At 53.2% G+C, this 17,086-nt stretch overlaps 1 protein-coding gene and 1 long non-coding RNA gene across 15 annotated transcripts in view; one reads left to right on the top strand and one right to left on the bottom strand.

The window, feature by feature from the left end:
* Window positions 1-3,081: 3,081 nt before the first annotated feature.
* The window catches only part of MYO1F (myosin IF), a 32,842-nt gene continuing 18,837 nt past the window's right edge, over window positions 3,082-17,086 (bottom strand). The window contains exons 16-28 of the mRNA XM_053897375.1: window positions 15,314-15,395; window positions 13,887-13,993; window positions 13,271-13,369; window positions 13,026-13,170; window positions 7,657-7,771; window positions 7,394-7,563; window positions 6,535-6,680; window positions 6,011-6,157; window positions 5,748-5,896; window positions 5,194-5,277; window positions 4,450-4,645; window positions 4,194-4,363; window positions 3,082-3,532 (exon numbers count right to left, since the gene is read on the bottom strand). Of these exons, the coding sequence (XP_053753350.1) occupies window positions 3,456-3,532; window positions 4,194-4,363; window positions 4,450-4,645; window positions 5,194-5,277; window positions 5,748-5,896; window positions 6,011-6,157; window positions 6,535-6,680; window positions 7,394-7,563; window positions 7,657-7,771; window positions 13,026-13,170; window positions 13,271-13,369; window positions 13,887-13,993; window positions 15,314-15,395 (1,687 nt within the window). The 3' untranslated portion in view covers window positions 3,082-3,455. The remainder of the gene's footprint in view (window positions 3,533-4,193; window positions 4,364-4,449; window positions 4,646-5,193; window positions 5,278-5,747; window positions 5,897-6,010; window positions 6,158-6,534; window positions 6,681-7,393; window positions 7,564-7,656; window positions 7,772-13,025; window positions 13,171-13,270; window positions 13,370-13,886; window positions 13,994-15,313; window positions 15,396-17,086) is intronic.
* Window positions 9,717-17,086, top strand: part of LOC109254226 (uncharacterized) — a 62,615-nt gene continuing 55,245 nt past the window's right edge. For 11 of the 14 annotated variants that reach the window (XR_008420329.1, XR_008420327.1, XR_008420321.1 and 8 more), the window contains exons 1-4: window positions 9,717-10,024; window positions 11,394-11,571; window positions 11,697-12,024; window positions 14,630-14,786. This is a non-coding gene — a long non-coding RNA (uncharacterized LOC109254226). The remainder of the gene's footprint in view (window positions 10,025-11,393; window positions 11,572-11,696; window positions 12,025-14,629; window positions 14,787-17,086) is intronic. The other 3 variants (XR_008420324.1, XR_008420330.1, XR_008420319.1) reach the window with 3 other exon arrangements.

Here is a 17,086-nt window from a genome sequence, read left to right as displayed (position 1 = left end):
CGGCGCTCGCTACGGGTTTGCAAGCCCGGGCCTATCAAAGAGTTCCCCTTTAAAAGTCTGTGCCCAGGGATCCTGGCTTAAAATCATTCGGAACCTCTGTTCTCCTTTGCAAAATGGGTATCTTTATCCCCTCCCTTCCCGTCACCAGTTCTCGAAAGGGGGCACACAGCCGTTCTTCTGTTTGAAGAGGTCGTGATGATTGGGCTGCCTCTTTAGAGGGAAATTGCCAATGATCGTCAAAATTGTCAATGAACTTACTTCTGAAGTTGAAATGGGCCCCTTGTGATAGCCAAGGGCAAGAAACAAGCCAAGGGCAAGAAACCTGACCTCAGGACAGGTGTAGCTTAAGGATGGAGAGCCCTGGGTGGAATGAGTCACCTATCCATCCTACATTCCTTGAGCGCCAACTGTGTGCTAGGCATTGGGTACCCGAGAACCAACAAAGTCCCTCAGGGCAAGGGACTGTGCCTCAGGGGCCTGCTCACATTTTAAAATAGGGAGACAGACAATGAATCAACAAATACAAAAAACCATCTTAGATTATATTAAGTGCTACAAAGAAAAAAAAAACACACACGGAAGAGAAACCTCTCTGGGAGTTGACTTTTGAGCTGTTATCTGATGGTCAGGAAGGAGTGAACAAATGGAAGGTCAGGGGACTCTGGGAAGTGGATAGTGGGTGCAAATGTCCTGAGGTGGAGAAAGACAAGCTTGTCTTTTTCAAGGATTAGTGAGGAGATCGGCTTACTGCTGAAACAGAGTGGAGGCAGGGTATGGAGGTCAGAAAGTGAACTTGGTGCAGGGAAGGTCACACAGCGCCTTGTGAACCATGGAGAGAGAGCGAGGAGTGTGGTTCCTGTTCTCACCATTGATGAATTTTTAGCAGGGGGAGGTCCACCATTTGATTCCTGGGTGTTTGGAGGGTGGGCAGTTGGGGGGATGGTAAAGTGGATCTTTGATCTCAGATCTCTGTAATACATTGTGTAATATTCAAGACGTGTCTCTTGAGTTCTGGGCAAGTATGGACTTTATGTGCAGTGTATTTTCATCTGTGTACATAAGATGTACCTATGTGCCTTTATATGCAGAAATACTATTGGAAGGAGACATTAAAAAACTGGGGAGGGGAACAGATTTTCAAGTGAGGGTGAGACAGACTTTTCACACGTGCTGTTTGAATTTAAAAAAATGTTTTTTTAATTTGTCATTAATACAGTTAAAAACTCATAAAACAAAAACAAAAACAAAAACAAAACAGATCATTTGGGGCACCTGGGTGGCTCAGTTGGTTAAGCATCCAACTTTTGATTTTGGCTCAGGTCATGATCTCATGGTTCGTGAGATCAAGACCCGTGTCGGGCTCTACACTGGGTATGGAGCCTGCTTGGGATTCTCTCTCTCTCCCTCTCGCTCTCTCTCTCTGCCCTTCCCCTGGTTGCTCTCTCTCTGTCTCTCTCTCTCCCTCTCTCAAAATAAATAAATAAACAACACAAAACCCAAACAGATCATTTGGTGCTGGGTGGAGGTGTCTTTGTGTGTGGAGGGGGGTTGGTGCAATCTGGGGAAGGGTGGGGTGAGGCCTCAGAAGGACAGGCCACCCAAGGAAGGGAGAGGAGGGGCCAGGCTTAAGAAATTCTAGAAGTCAACAGGATGTGGGGCTGTGGAGTGGGCAGGGCCAAGGTGATTCTGAGGTTTGCAGTCTGAAGATGCTGTAACCTAGATGTGAGGCCCAGAATGTGCTACTTCCTGCAAATGGGCTGACTGCCGTGGCAGTGGGGCCCCAGGGCTGTACCCCAAAATATCAAGGGGCAGGCAACCTGCATGGTGAGTTCAGGGACAGAGAAGGGAGGCGGAAGCCCCGAGTCCTCTCCAGGAAATGCCCAGCTGATGAGGTTGGTGGCTTATGCAGTTCCTCCCCAGCCTGTCCTAGCATTTAAGTGTCATAGAGAGCTACACAGTGGTGGTTGGGCAGTGGAGGGGCAAACGCCAGAGATAGAGGAAACCAGGGACATTCAAGCGACCGGTTAAATGCTTTTGTATAATTGTTGGCTAATAAAAGAGTTGGTGAGGACCGGTTGCAACCTTGTGATTTTTTTGTTTGTTTGTTTCCAGCCCACTCAGCTTCCCATGATAGGTACAGAAGAGAGAGGGTTCAGACCTGCAGAAGGTTCTGCTGGACAGTCTTTCACTGATACCTCATCTCCCATGGGTAGGTGTCCTCTGCCCGGACTTCTGTCACAGTGGAGATCGGTGTATGTGGTGTTTGCCTTCAAGATCTGCTCACGCCAACCCTTTTCTTCCATCTCTTGGCTCCTCCAGCAATGCCCGCTCCTTCTCTGCATTCCCTCCCCCTGCCCCTGGCCCTTCTCTGGCCCAGTCCTGACACCAGGAGTCTGGCTCTGTCTCTCCTGGACTGGCTGCTCTTTGAGGGCTGAGCACAGAGTGGGTGTCCATCTGGAAAGTCAGGATCCTTACGCTCAGACCATGGCAGGACCCCCAGCAGTTTCCAGCTGTATCTGCAGAGAGTTCTGAAAGGCTCAGACTCCATCACTGATTTGGAAACATCTGGGGAGACCAGTAGCCAGGCTGATCCCCTAAATTCATAACAATAAGTACAGAAAGCCAGGGCCATTGGATATCAGAACCAGTCCTGACCCCAAGTGAGTGAGAGCTAAGAAGGCAAAGACATGGGGTGGGGGGCAGGGGCCGGGGGTGGCCCAGGGTGCATTGTGAGGGGTTGTGTGGGACCTGCCTCCCTCCTCAGGGTCCAGGCAGGTCCCAGATGGGCCTGGGGGCTGCAGATTCAAAGCTGACAGGACCCACCAGACCACTTTCTGCAGGAAAGCAGGGATGCACATGGCCAACAGTGGGTGAGCCAGTGAGTGAGCAAACTCCAGCTTTGGGAGAGGCCAGGTGGGGGCATATGAGTTCAAGGCTTGGCTCCGTGGAATCTTGGGCACATGATGAAACTTCTCCCAGCCTCCATTTTTTTTCACCTGCAATTGGGGTATATTTGGGGCACCTTCCTCATGGGGTTGTGAGATGGTAGTTCTTGTTAACGCTCAGTAAATTAATCCACGCTTTCACCTGGCCAATGTTTATTGCCTCAGTGGTGAGAGAAAGAGGGGGGCGGATCTCACCTGTCAAGGTGTGCCCCCAACTGTGCTTGGCACTTGGCCCACGGGACACAACTCACGTATATGCACAAGGCAGCTGGGAGGTAGATTCCGATGTTAGCCCTGTTTGACCCAGGAGGCAATGCGTGTGACCTGGGGGAGGCCAGGGCCCTGCGGTGGCTGCAGGGGTGAGCCCCAGCCCCAGTGGTGACCCAGAGCCTGGGCTGGGCCGGACGCCACAGGACTGGACCTTCTGGCCAATGCGGCCAAGGAAAACGAGGCCCCTGCCAGCAGGGCCTGGCAGGCAGTCAGGCAGGAGGCAGAATCCGGGGCCGTCTCTCAGATCTTCTCCACGTAGTTTCCTGGGAAGAGGCCCTCCTGGCCATGCAGCCGGCCTTTCCACCAGCCGGAGGAATCTGTGGGTGCGAGGGGAGTGTGAGGCAGCACCCCGCTTGCCCGGGAGACAGCTTTCATGCTGGCTCCGCGCTTGTCTTACTCATCTCCACTGGCGTGGCAGAAGGCAGACGCTGAAGAGAACTGTCCACAGATGGAAGGGAGGGAGGGATGGACACATGGTTTTCCTGCCACTGCCTCACACTCTGTCACATTCTAGACCATTCTCTTGTGCTCTTCCCTCATCGTCTCTTCCTACAGGCGCCTCCCCACACTCCCCATGATGGACCAGTTAATAACCCCGTCGGGGCTCCCCATTCACCCGCAGGGGGTGCTGTTGAGTCCCAAGCCCCTCTGGGGGCAGCCCAGGGGACTAAGGTAGGAGGTGGCCTGGGTCATCTGGGCATGACCCATTTTTTACTCACGAGGGGTCTCTTGAGGTAGGTTCTGCTATTAGCCCTGTGCTTGACAGGAGAGAAAAATGAGGCCCAGGGACTGGGTCTGCTGCTGTGAGGCCAGGTCCCCAGAGTGGCTTAGGAGGGAACCTCCAGACCCAAGGCCTTCGGGCGTATGCAGCCACTGGCCCGGAAGAGAATATCTCCAGATGGGTCTGGTTGCTTCTGTTCTCCTCGGGAGAATGGGGGGGTTGCAGGAGAGCAGGAATGGGGGTTTTCACACACACACCTTCCATGAGGATCTCGATGACCTCGTTCACGTTGAAGCTCAGCTCGTCCACATCTTGGCCCACGTACTGGTACAGGGCCCGGCACCGTGGGCCATGCGTCCGAGGCTGGGGCTTGGGTCGGCCCACGCCCGGCACAGGTCGCTGCCCCACACTGCGCTTCCTCTGCATGCTGTGGGCACAGGGAGCGCCCATCAGAGTCCAGACACTCCCCTGCCCCCTGTGCACATCCTGGGGCTGCCCTCTGTCCTCACCTACCCTGCCACACCCTGGTCAGGCACGTTAAGGAATTCTGTGTTGTGCTCCGAGGGGGGCCGTGCCCGGGGGCGTCTGCTGGCCCTCAGGGCTGACGACGGAGGGCCCCGGGGAGGCTGCTGGAAGCCCCCTCCAGATGGGATCTCTAGGGGCAGGTCCCCCCTTCTGGCCAAGGGGGGCACCCCATTGCGGTCCAGGCCTGTGGCAGGAGCAAGAGTGGGGGCATTTATCAGGGTGATGGTAGGAGGATTTGGGGAGGATTTGGCTCCAAGTTCCTCATGTGAGAGAGAAGGCAGCCAGCCACATGCTCGACTCAGCATGGTAAGTGCTGGCCCAGAGGGAGGCCCTTCAGGGGTTAAGATTTCCTCCATCCTGTTCTGTAGGAGGGCTTTTGTGGGTGGGTCTTGGAGGATGAATAGGAGGTCAAGCTGAGAGAGAATTAGGGAGACCAGAGGAGCAAAGAGCCCTAGCAAAGGCTTGGAGATAAGAACAAATTGGTTAAATTGGCCAAATAAGATGTAGCTTGCATGACAGGAGTCGAAGATGGGAGGAGAGAAGAGGTCGGTGGTTAGCTAGGGTTGGATTCTGAAGGGTTTTGAATATCAAACTAAGCTTAGTCTGTATTTTGTGGAAGATGGGGAGCTATGGAGAGTTCTAGGCAGAGAACAGAGTGGCCCACTCTGCTGACAGCATGTCTGGCTTAAGTCGTGGGGCACACAAAAGACAAGGGAAGACACGTCTTCTCACCTCTGGGAGGCCCAGGGGCTGCCCGGGTGGGGGCCTGGGCTGCCCTTCGAGGTCTTCCCTGGGCCATTCCCTTCCGTGTAGGCTCTGAAAGGGGAAAGGACATGGGAATTTGAACGGTGGCCAGACCGCAGCAGGCTCTTGGCCCCGCCCACAAGTCCAGTCTGCCCTGTGGCCCCGCCCCGGGCCCCGCCCCCTCAGACTCACTGGCTGTCCCATCAGCACCGACCCTGGAACCCTGGCTCTGCCCAGTAATTGGCTCCTCCCCCCAGGACTCACCTCTCATTGGCCTGGCTCTCTGGTCCCGCCCATAGTGGGGGGGGAAATCGCCTCCGTGGCCCCGCCTCCTCCGCATTTCTCTCCCACTCATTGGTTACCTCGCTGACCCAGCCCTCTCCGTGGCTGCGACCTCCCTATTAAATATCTCCAGACTCACCCTTCCACGGCCCTCACCTGCTCTCGACCCGGCCCCACGGCCTTGATTTGTCCCCCTCGCTGGCCCCGCCCCCACAGGTCCCGCCTCTTTGGCTCCGCCCTCCAGTTCTGCGCAGACTCACTGGAGCTTTTGGGCAGCCCGTCACCCACGCCGACCGTGAGGGACCGGCCGCTAGCCTTGAGCACAGCCACGTCGCCGGAGCCACGGGAGAAAGTGACACTGCGGGTGCCACCTCCGCCCCAGCCCTCCTTCTTCACTCGGAACTGTAGTCTGTGGGGAGAGGAGGCAGCTGCGGGGAGGCCCACTCCCCAAGCGCGGTGGGAGAGGGGGCGCCGTGCTCAGCCCAGCCCGAGGACGCGGGCGGGGGGGGGGGGGTTGGCGTACGTGTCGCTGAAGGTGAGGGGCAGGACCCTCCGCGTCGCCTCCTCGAAGCGCTTGCTCAGGAGGCTGATGAATTCGGTCTTGAAGACGCTCTCCAGGAAGCTGTCGGCCGCGTCTTCTTGGAGGATGAAGAAGTCGTCCTGCCGCGTGCTGGGGGCGGGGTGGGAGGAAAGGCCGGTGAGAGGGGTAGTGGTGGTGGCAGGACTGACCTGTGAGACGCGACGGGGAGGGTCGGGTGAAGGCAAGTGAGGGGTGACGCAGGCCGGGGAAAAGGCGGGGGGCGGGGAATGGCAAGGAGCTGGGGAAGATGGTCAGAGAGAAGCGGCAGGTGAGGGGACAGGTGCTGTTGGCAAACAGGGATCGTGAGTGTGGGGGCAGGGGCAGGTGACAGGTAGGGCCTAGACGGTGACAGGTATAGGGGTAGGTAGCATGGTCGGAGTGACAGATGGGGTAACAAGTGTGAAGGCACCTGAGGATGACAAGGGGGCAGATGAGGGTGAGTGGGGCAGGCGAGGGCCTGGCCTCACCTGAGGGAAACTCCCCGAAGGGCCTGGATCTCCACCTTCTTCTTCAGGATCTCACGCACCTGGCCCTTCTCTGGTCCTTTCTTCACCTTCTCCCGCCCGATCATATACACACACTTGGGCGTCAGGATCAAGTCCCTCTTGATGGGCTGTGAGGATGCAGGACCAGAGCTGGTGGCTGGAGCCCTGGACATGGGCCGCCTGGCTCTAGGGGATCAGCCTCGGGGAGGGGGGTGGTGAAGGACAGGCCAGCTGAGGGTTTCCCTCCATGTGAAGATGTAGGAGTGGTTATGTTATGTAAGAAATAGGAGGCTAAGTAAGGGTACATTGGCTAGAGAGAGGTTTCTGGGCCATTGAGCGGGTACAGGATAGGTGAGGGTGTGTACCTGCTGGACGTGGGTGCCCAGGCCAGGTGAGAGTGCACCCGTGCACAGGTGTATCTGGGCCAGATGAAGATATGGCTACCTGACCGATCCATCTAGACTGTCTGAGGGTATACTTAAGGGATAGCTGTGTCCAGGATAAGCGAGGGTGGTCCAATGGTCAGGGCTTCTGGGTGAGGTGAGGGTGCAATTGTGGACAGCTGTGTCTGGCCAGGTGCGGCTATATGTGATGGGCAGATGTGTCTGGGCTGTATGAGGGCATATTTAACAGACAGATGTAGCTACACTACGTGAGCGTATGCCTGTGGACAGGTGTATGTGGGCCGGATGAAGGTGTACCTGTGATGGGACAGGTGTATCCAGGCAGGGTGGATGTGTACCTCAGGACGGGTGTGTCTGAGCCGGGCGAGGGTGTACCTCTGGTGGGGATGCCAGCCTGAGGCCAGGGCCCCAGACATGTCCCCCTGCTAGTGCCTCACCTTGAAGCGGCGGTCGTACTTGGTGACCGAGTCAGCGAAGTCCAGGCGTTCCCTCTTGCCCAGGAACCGACGCAGCTCCGGCCGCTCCTCTAGCCCCAGGTAGTCCCCGACGAAGTTCCGGTTGATGCTGTTTCGTCTCCGCTCCTTCTTGTTCAGCAGGATGTTGGACGCTGTGGAGATACAGGGTGGGGGGCAGAGCTTGCGGCCTGGCTCCTCCGAGTCGGTCTGTCCCCTCCCCGAGCCTCCCACCCGCAGGCTCTCACCTTCCTCCCGCATCTCTTCGTACTTCCGGACTGCCACATGGCGTCGCCAGGCCTTCTGGATGGTGCGGGCAAAGCCATCGAACTTCCGCTCTCGCATCTCCTCCAGAAGGAAGAGCTGTGGGCAAAAGAGGGGCGGTGGGTCTTTCCCGATTCCACCCCGCCCACTTGCTCTTGCTTATGGGCACCTGCACATGTGCACAGATGCTATGGTCAAAAAAATTTTTTCTTTCTCCACATGACCGGACACAGGGTTCCCTCCCAATATGGGGCACAAGCCCCCGTGCAAAATTGGAAAACTGTGGGCTGGTCTTGTGGGCTTCAAATCCCAACTCTGCCTCTGACTAGCTGTGCAGGCTCACCAGACATGGCATAACATCACAGTTTCTGACTCTGCTAATTAAGGGGATGGCATGTCACCCATGTGTGGTGCATCCCAGTTTCACAGACGGTAGGAATGTGAACCAATGTGCATCTTAGAAGACCAACACAATAGTGTAAATATGAAAACCTGATGTACAGGACTGTGCTGTACCCAGAGACCATCTGGTTGTTCAGTGTACAACCTGCACAGCCATACATGCCAGCCCTGGAAAAGCAGCTTTTTGCAGAAAGCAGACTTCTGACTTTTAAGAGTCTCTGTCCAGAGGGGATTTAGGGTATAAACTATCTTAGTGCAAGTCAGAGTTGAAATGCCGTGAAGGATGTCTATTCACTTAGAATAATAGCAGCGAACTTATCAAGGAGAGGAACTCACTGGATATGAAGTTATAAATCTACAGTAACAAGAACAATGGGGGTGCTGGTCAGAGAACAGGACAACCTATTGCAGTAGGACAGATGGCTCGGGAACATTGTCATTCAAACGGAAATCTAGCAATAAAAGGGACAGCATTGTCAGTCAGGGAAATACTGAAATGGAAACTATTGAAAATAAAATTAGGCATTCTTTAGAAAAATAATTAGCACGTCACCCAGAGGGATTTGTCAAATACTCTGATACAACATCACTGCTTAAAGCCTGGCTGCCTGCTTTGCTGACCAAGATGGTTGACGGTTGGTGAAACCCCAGGGGTCCCTGCAGGGACTAAAATAATCCTGCAGATACTTGGCTCAAATGCACTTTAAAAAACATACCTTGGAGAACTTTTAAAGCTGTAGGTGTTTATAAATGTTCATGAAAGGTGGGGAGTCTTCACCAGGAAGAAAAAAAAAACCCCACCATGATTGCAGTCTTACATCCTGCAGGGAATCGAGTGGCGTTTCTGTATTGTTTTGTTTTGTTTTGTTTAATGTTTATTTATTTTTGAGACAGAGAGAGACAGAGCATGAACAGGGGAGGGGCAGAGAGAGAGGGAGACACAGAATCTGAAACAGGCTCCAGGCTCTGAGCTGTCAGCACAGAGCCCAACGCGGGGCTCGAACTCACGGACCGTGAGATCATGACCTGAGCTGAAGTTGGACGCTTAACAGACTGAGCCACCCAGGCGCCCCAATTGTTTTGTTTCTCAGGCTGATATCCTGTGGGTCAGTGGGTCTGTGTACAAAGCGTGTCCAACTACTGCCTGGGGGGCAGTAGGTGCATTTTGCAGTTCGCTGAGGGGATGACAGGTAGGAAGAAAGGGAGACCAGCCTTACAGAAGCGGGGGTGGGGCAGTCAGCCAGGAGTCCTCCTTCCCTTAGCTGTTTAGGGCAGATGAGACAAGTGTCCTCCAACCTCGTTATTTCTGCTCAGGGAAGGGGATTTGTGTTCATTGTTGGGAGAGGAATCTTCCTGTCCACAGAGTTTGAAATTCGTCTCCTTCATATGCAGAGGGAAGATCAGGGTGTGCTTAAGGTGGGTGAGACAGGAATCTGAGCTTATCCTGGTGTGCTGGGTTGAATAGTGTTTCCCCGAAATTCATGTCCACCCAGAACCTGTGAATGTGACCTTACCTGGAAAGAGGGTCTTTGCAGACGTAATCAAGTTAAAATGAAGTCATGCTACAGTGGGGTGGGGGTGGGGGTGGGGGTGGGGGTGGGCCCTCCCTCTCCCTCAATCCAGTATGATTTGGTTTCTTTATAAGAAGAGGGAAATTTGGACCCAGACACAGAGGAGAAGGTCGTGTGATGACAGAGGTAGAGATTGGAGTGATCAAGAATGGCAAGGTTGGCCGGCACCCACCAGAAGTTAGGGAGAGTCAAGGAAGGCTCTTCCCTGCAGACTTGAGAGGGACCGTGGCCCCGCGGACACATTGATTTTGGATTTCCAGCTTCCAGAAACGTGAGGAAATTAATTTCTGTTGGGTTAAGCCATCCAGTCGGTGGTACTTCACTACAGCAGCCACAGGAAAGGAACACAGGCAGCGTGACGGGCAGGGAAGGCCAGCAGGTGTGTGAAACAGCCAAGGATAGTTTGAGTCCATGTGTACAAGGAGCCAAATTCAAATCAGAATCATCCCAATGTGGGCTGGCTGACAGAGTCCCCACCTCCGTTATGGTAACTTAATTCTTTGATCAATTGTGATACAGCATAGTTATAAACAGTTACAAAACTGTATCCAGGGGCGCCTGGGTGGCTCAGTCGGTTAAGCGGCCGACTTCGGCTCAGGTCATGATCTCACGGTCCGTGAGTTCGAGCTCCGCCTTGGCCTCTGTGCTGACAGCTGGAGCCTGGAGCCTGTTTCAGATTCTGTGTCTCCCTCTCCCTGACCCTCCCCCGTTCATGCTTTGTCTCTCTCTGTCTCAAAAATAAATAAACATTAAAAAAAAAATTTTTTTTTTAAACTGTATCCAGTTTTTTCCTGTGCAAATTTTCAGTCTTGTTTTTCCTTACAACATTTTCCCACCAAACTTTTCCCTGTGTGAATTTCATTGTTTCCGGCCATGGAAATAATTTTTGTCAGAATTTGATTTTACCTTAGATAGCCTTAGCCAGTGCTAGCCTTGTTGACTCCGTTTTTTTGTTTTGTTTTTGTTTTTTTTTTTTTTTTTTCCCAGTGTCAATTTTTACATGTTTCTTTCGGAGTCAGATTTTGCAAACTGCCTGTAACCAGCAGGATGGATTCTCTTTCTCTGTCTCTCCCATCCTCTTTTTCTGACCCTCCCTCCCTTTCTTTCTCAACTGCTACAATTTGAATTGTTCCCGATTAGTTCCAGTCATGGGCAATTTTGGTTTGTGATGCTAGTTTCTGTCAGTAAAAAGATCTACTCTGGATGCAATTCCAGACTGTTCTCATTTCTTGGAGCAGAGCACATCCATAGGGAAAGCTCTAGAGATCGGTACAGACAAGTTTGGGGGACAGAGAACCCAACCTCCCGAAACAGACTATTTTCTTCTTTCTCTTTTTTTTCTCTTTTCTTTTCTTTTCTTTTCTTTTCTTTTTTCTTTTCTTTTCTTTTCTTTTCTTTTCTTTTCTTTTCTTTTCTTTTCTTTTCTTTTCTCCTTTCCTTTTCCTTTTCCTTTTGTTTTCTTTTGTTTTCTTTCTTTTTTTTAAAGTAAGTTTTATGCCCAATGTGGGGCTTGAACACACGACCCTGAGATCAAGTGCCGCGTGCCAATAATCCAGCTTGGTCCAGGCAGGGGAACATAAGATCTGCGTGGGAGTGTAGTGAGCCAGCACAACACATCCAGAAGGCCGACTCCCGATTTGCCATCCAATCCTCACATAGCAGCAGGTGGCCAGGCAGGCCCTAGGGGATTCTTTGCACTGCCTTATTTATTAAAAAAAAAATTTTTTTAATGTTTGTTTATTTTTGAGAGAGAAACAGAGACAGAGTGCAGACAGGGGAGGGCCCGAGAGAGAGGGAGACACAGAATCCGAAGCAGGCTCCAGGCTCTGAACTGTCAGCACAGAGTCCGATGCGGGGCTCAAGTTCACGGACTGCGAGATCATGACCTGAGCTGAAGTCGGACGCTCGACCTACTGGGCCACCCAGGTTTTTATCTATCTATGTATCTATGTATCTATCTATGTATCTATCTATCTATTTATTTATTTTTAATTTTTTTAAGATTTTATTTTACTTCTTTTTTTTTTGTTTGTTTATTTATTTGTTTTGAGAGAGAAAACACATGGAAGGGGGTGAGACAGAGAGAATCCCCAGCAGCCTCTGCACTGTCAGTGCAGAGCCCAACGCGGGGCTCCATCGCACGAACAGTGAGGTCGTGACCTGCACCAAAATCGAGACTCTGATGCTTAACCAGCTGAGCCACCCAGCTGCCCCTTTACACTTATATCTTTAAGTAATCTCTACACCCGACTCGGGGCTCGAACTCACGAACCGCGAGATCATGCCCCGAGCCGAAGTCAAGATGCCTAACTGAGCCACCTGGGCGCCCTGTCATTGTTGCTTTTTTAAAAAAAACTACCCCTGTCCAGCTTTGCTGAGGTATAACTGACGCGTGACATTGTGTAAATTTAAGGGGTACAGGAGTTGACTGGATACATGTACATATTGCAGAATGGTGACCGCTATAGATCAGCTAGCGCCTCCACGCATAACATAGTTACCATTTCTTTTGTGGTGAGAACCCTGAAGATCTACCTGCCAGTATCTAATACAGCCGTGTTAACTAGAGTCGCAATGCTATACGGTAGGTCCCCAAGACAGATTTGTCGTCGTCACTTTGTTACTCCCCTGAAGGCAGAGGCCCCGTATACTAGGTGGTGCTCCCGACCTTTTGAGAAAAGGCTGAGAGCGGCCGATAAGGTGCTGGAGGGGTTATTTCTGCACTGGAGGATACAGAACGAGGGTTTTCTTTGACAGATCGGGGCCTGGGGCAGGTCTTGGGATAAGCCAACCGCCACTTTGACATGAGTCTCCAGCCCAGGGACTCCATGTGTCCATGAAGCAATGAAGGAAGAGGACAGAGAAAGCAGGCTAGGAGAAAGTACAGAAAGAAATTAGTTAAGGGGCGCCTGTGTGGCTCAGCCGGTTAAGCGTCCGACTCTTGGTTTCGGCTCAGGTCATGATCTCACGGTTCGTGGGTTCGAGCCGCGCATCGGGCTCTGGGCTGACTGTGCGGAGCCTGCTTGGGATTCTCCCTCTCCCTCTGCCCCTCCCCCCTCGCTTTCTCTCTCTCAAAAGTAAGTAAATAAATGTTAAAGAAATAGAAGTTAGTTAAAAAGGAAGAAAGCAGAAAGAGAAGGATAGAAAGTTCTTCTCCCTCACAAGGGGCTTGTCACCACAGGTGGCCACTCGTGTCCCTACCTGCCTCCTGGCCACCAGGGGACCGTCCAGCTAATTCCGGTTTTTCTGAGCACCTGCTATGTGCCACACACTGGGCAGGAGACTTCCCGTTTTGTCTAATCCTCACCCCAGTCCTGCACGGGGGCCTTCTCCTCCCCCCGCTTTCCAGACGGAGAAGTCTGTCTGCCTCTCACACTCACCGACTCAGGGTTCTTGACAAAGACCTTGGTGCTCCCCATCTGGTACTGGTCTGGATCCATGTTGACTGCCCGAAGCAGGTGCTGGACCCCCTGACGTTCATCCCCACGCCACTGTGGCCACGTCTCCGGGGTCAGGATGGCGTACCTGGAGGCAGAGGACGTGGGAGGGTTTGGAGTCCACGTCCCCGCTGGTGGATATTCTGCGGGGTGGCAGTTAGGGCCAGGGGTGGGCGGGGGCACCTCACCTCTGCAGGAACTTGGAGAATTGGCGACGGTAGGCAAAGCCAGCCCGGCGTACTCTGATGTTCTCCTTCAGGCCCAGGTACTCCACCTGGTGCTTGACCCTAAAGGGGAAGGCACTTTGAGTCCCCTGCGGGGTACTCCTGGTCCTGGGAGTGGGTGGGTGCTGCTGGGCGGGGCTGGAAGGAGCAGATGTGGGGCCCAGTGGGTCTGGATTCGCGCCGGGGGCAGTGTGGGGGGGGTGACTTCAGTGCCGGTGCCAGGGGTCAGCCTGGGAGTCAGTCCTGTGGGGGTGGGGACCCAGCTTCTGGGGAGGGAGGGGTCTGTGACAGTTCTGTGGTCAGTTCCAGAGTTCATCCTAGGGGTGCGTCCTAGGGTTTGGGGACTGAGGGGACTGTGCTAGTTCCTGGGTCATCCTGCACTCAGTCTGGGGTCATCCCTGCAGTCTGGATGGTCGTGGTCAGTAGTAGGTATAAACCCGGGGCCCTGAGGAGGTTTGCACTGGTCCTAGGGGTCAGCCCTGGTTAGTCTTGGGATGAGTCCCATGACCCTGGGCGGGTTCTGGAGGGAGGGGTCCGTCTGGGGGCACAGGAAGTGTGGATGGGTCCAGCTGGTAGTCACCTGCTCTCCTCCCAGTCGCGGGGCTTCTTGGTCTCGTTGGGTTTGATGCAGCGGATGTAGTGGGGTGTACATCTTTTTAGCGTGGCCACCAGGTCATTGGCTTGTTTCTGAGGCGGAGGAGAAGGCGGGGGCGGTGGAGCGATGGGACCCTCGGACCCTCTCTCCTCCCACCCTGGATACAGACCCAAGAGGCAGAGACGCACTAAGTGAGGGCTGGCTCCCAGTGCACCACGGGGTCGGGTGTCCCTGGTCTGTGCATATACCTCCATTAGCACCAGGGTTGACAACCTCAGACGAGGAGCTCTCGTGTTCACAGCACTCAACGCTCAATCTGGCACATCACAAGTGCTCAGCAAACATTTGCGGGTGGCTAGCTGAGCACTCAGAACATGTGCACAGGACATTTCTGCCTGTCCTTCGGGGAGCCGGTCCTCCGGGAGTAGGGAATCATGTGTGTGTGCCTGAGAGGCCAGCCCTGTGCATTTTAGTCCCTTGGAGGAGACTAGAAAGGAAATCGTCCCAGGTGGGGGGATTGGAGGGAGCGGCATGAGAGTCCTCTGCTGTGTGATCGGGGCCAGTGACTGTGCTTCTCTGAGCCTTGGGCCCCCCGTCCCATGGGGGTGGGATTAGTCCCATGCATGGAAAGCGTCCCCGCATTTGCTGCCGGTACTAAGTGCTTAAGGCATGGTCATTAAAATGTTTTCAGGATGGGACACCCAGTTGATCGTAGCACTATTCACTAGGTAAAAGGTGAAAGCAACTGAGTGTCCATCCACAGAGGAGTGGATAGGAAGAATGTGGCCCGTTCGTACACCGGAAGATTCTTCAGCCTTAAAAAGGAAGGCTGTCCTGACCCCAGCTACAACATGGACGAACCTGGAGGACGTTACGCTGAGTGAGGTAAGCCAGACACAGAAGGACACGTCCTGCCTGATTCCACTCACGGGAGGTCCCTGGAGGAGTCCCGTCCACAGGACAGAAAAGATGTGGGAGTCAGGGGGCGGGGAGTCAGTGCTCCATGGGGACAGAGTCTCAGTTTGGGAACATGAAAAAGTCCTGGGCACGGATGGTAGGGGATGGTGGCCCAGTGTGAGTGTGCTCGATGTCCCTGAGCTACGCACTTAGCAATGGTTGCGATGGTCCCTTTCACATGTTTCCCCCCACAATCCAAGTGGCATACAGCCAAAAGGCCAAAAAATTTTTAAGATGATGGACGGTTCAGTTTGGATTTAGGGAGTTAGGGGGACATCAAGGAAGCTGGTAGAACCCCCACCCCCACCCCCAGAGTTGGAAGAAGACCCTGCTGGACAGAGGGTGCCAGAGAGAGGGGCAGAGGCCCCAGGACGCAGGAGAGACAGAGGCTGGGATGAGTGGAGAACTGTCCCCAGCCCTCCCCGGGCCCAGCTCCTCTCCTGCCCGGGACCCACCTTGATCTTGGAGCCGGCGGTGCTGGGGCGGCCCTTCTTGTCTACATCCAGCTTCTCAGGAAACAGCATTCGGAGGAAGGCCCTGGGCAGGGGGCACAGGAGAATTAGAGGTGCCCTCTCCCAGAGGGGAGGCTACCTAGACGCCCGTGACCTAGAGGACGCGCTGCAAAGCGTAGTTCTCCCTGAGTGTGGGGGGTGTAATGCTGAGAACCAGGGAGTTGCTTTTGTCCTTTCGGTTTGATTTGTTTGCACCTGTTCCTTCTGCCTCGGTGACCACGCTTGGCTTGGGTAGCAAGTAAAATAGAACAAAGTTAAATTAAGTACGAACACCTATCAAGGGATGCGGCATCTCAGGCAACAGGGGCAGGTCCCCTTTCAGGAACGATCCTACATGCACAGGCTCACGTGCGTGTGCAAAGAGCCACAGACAAGGGAGCCTGCTGCTGTGACCCTGCCTGTGGTCGCCATGATGGGCACAGTCACATCGCCCCTCAGCAGGGGATTGGTTAGACACCCTGGCACATTCACAATTCTCTCCCTCATCTCCGGGGGACCTTCCCTGACCATCACAGCCCAGGATGAGTGGACTGCTCGATCGGTACATATTTGGGAAGATGAAAACGCTCTGGAATTAGAGAGTAGGGATGGTTGCCCGACGTTGTGAATGTGCCTTAAGGCCACCGAACTGTTCAGTTCCGAACGGTGAAAAGGTAAATTTTATATTGTGTGTATTTTATCACGATTAGAAAGTAAAAGAAAGTAAGGGGCGCCGGTTGAGCGTCTGACTCTTGACTTCAGCTCAGGTCATGATCTCAAGGTTCGTGCGTTCGAGCCCCGCATGGGGCTCAGCGCTGACAGTGCAGAGCCTGCTTGGGATTCTCTCTCTCCCTCTCTCTCTGTCCCTCCACTGCTCACTCTCTCTCTCAAGATAAATAAATAAACTTTAAAAAAAGGAAATAAAAGAAGGTAAAAAAAGAAAAAAAAGAGTGATGCCTACCACAATCTCCAGACCTTTATCACCTTAGTTTTCCTTTTCAATGCTTGCTCCAGTGGATACTGGAATGACCAGGAGAGCTTGTTAAAACACGGATGGCTGGGCCCCACCTCATCCCTCTTGAGTTTCTCATTCACACATCTGGGCTGGGGCCCGATAATTTCTAGTGAGTTCCCAGCTGATACTGCTGCTGCTGGCCCAGGAACCCTACTTTGAGAACGACCGCTCTGTCCTTTCCAATATGGCGGCTCCTGGTCACCTGTGGTTCTCGAGGCCCTTGAGACCCGGCCTGTCTAAATCATGATGCGCTGTGAGTGTTAAATCCATAAAAGATTTCACGGAGTACCACAATATGGGGAAAGAGGATGTAGTTCATCCATTCATAATTAATTCATACTCATTCATGGATAATTTTTATATGGATTATATGTTGAAATGATATTTGGGGTATGTGGGGCTTAAGAAAATATTTTTTAATGTCACCTGTTCACCTTTTTTACTTTCCGTATTTATTTGATTTTTACTTTAATTAATTTATTTTAAGTTTATTTATTTTGAGAGAGAGAGAGAGAGAGAGCGCCAGGGAGGAGTAGAGACAGAATCCCAAGCAGGCTCCAGGCTCTGAGCCATCAGCACAGAGCCCGACATGGGGCTCGAACTCACGAACCTCGAGATCATGACCTGAGCCGAAATCAAGAGTCAGACGCTTCACCGACTGAGCCACCCAGGCGCCCCCACCTTTCTACTTTTTCAGTGTGCCCTAGGGAATTTAAAATTGC

Source organism: Panthera pardus, unplaced genomic scaffold (genome assembly GCF_024362965.1).
Source record: "Panthera pardus isolate Hobbes unplaced genomic scaffold, ASM2436296v1 HiC_scaffold_8, whole genome shotgun sequence".
NCBI classification, from domain to species: domain Eukaryota; kingdom Metazoa; phylum Chordata; class Mammalia; order Carnivora; family Felidae; genus Panthera; species Panthera pardus.
The sequence above is the reverse complement of the archived record's forward strand: the minus strand, read 5'-3'. Positions and strand labels throughout refer to the sequence as shown.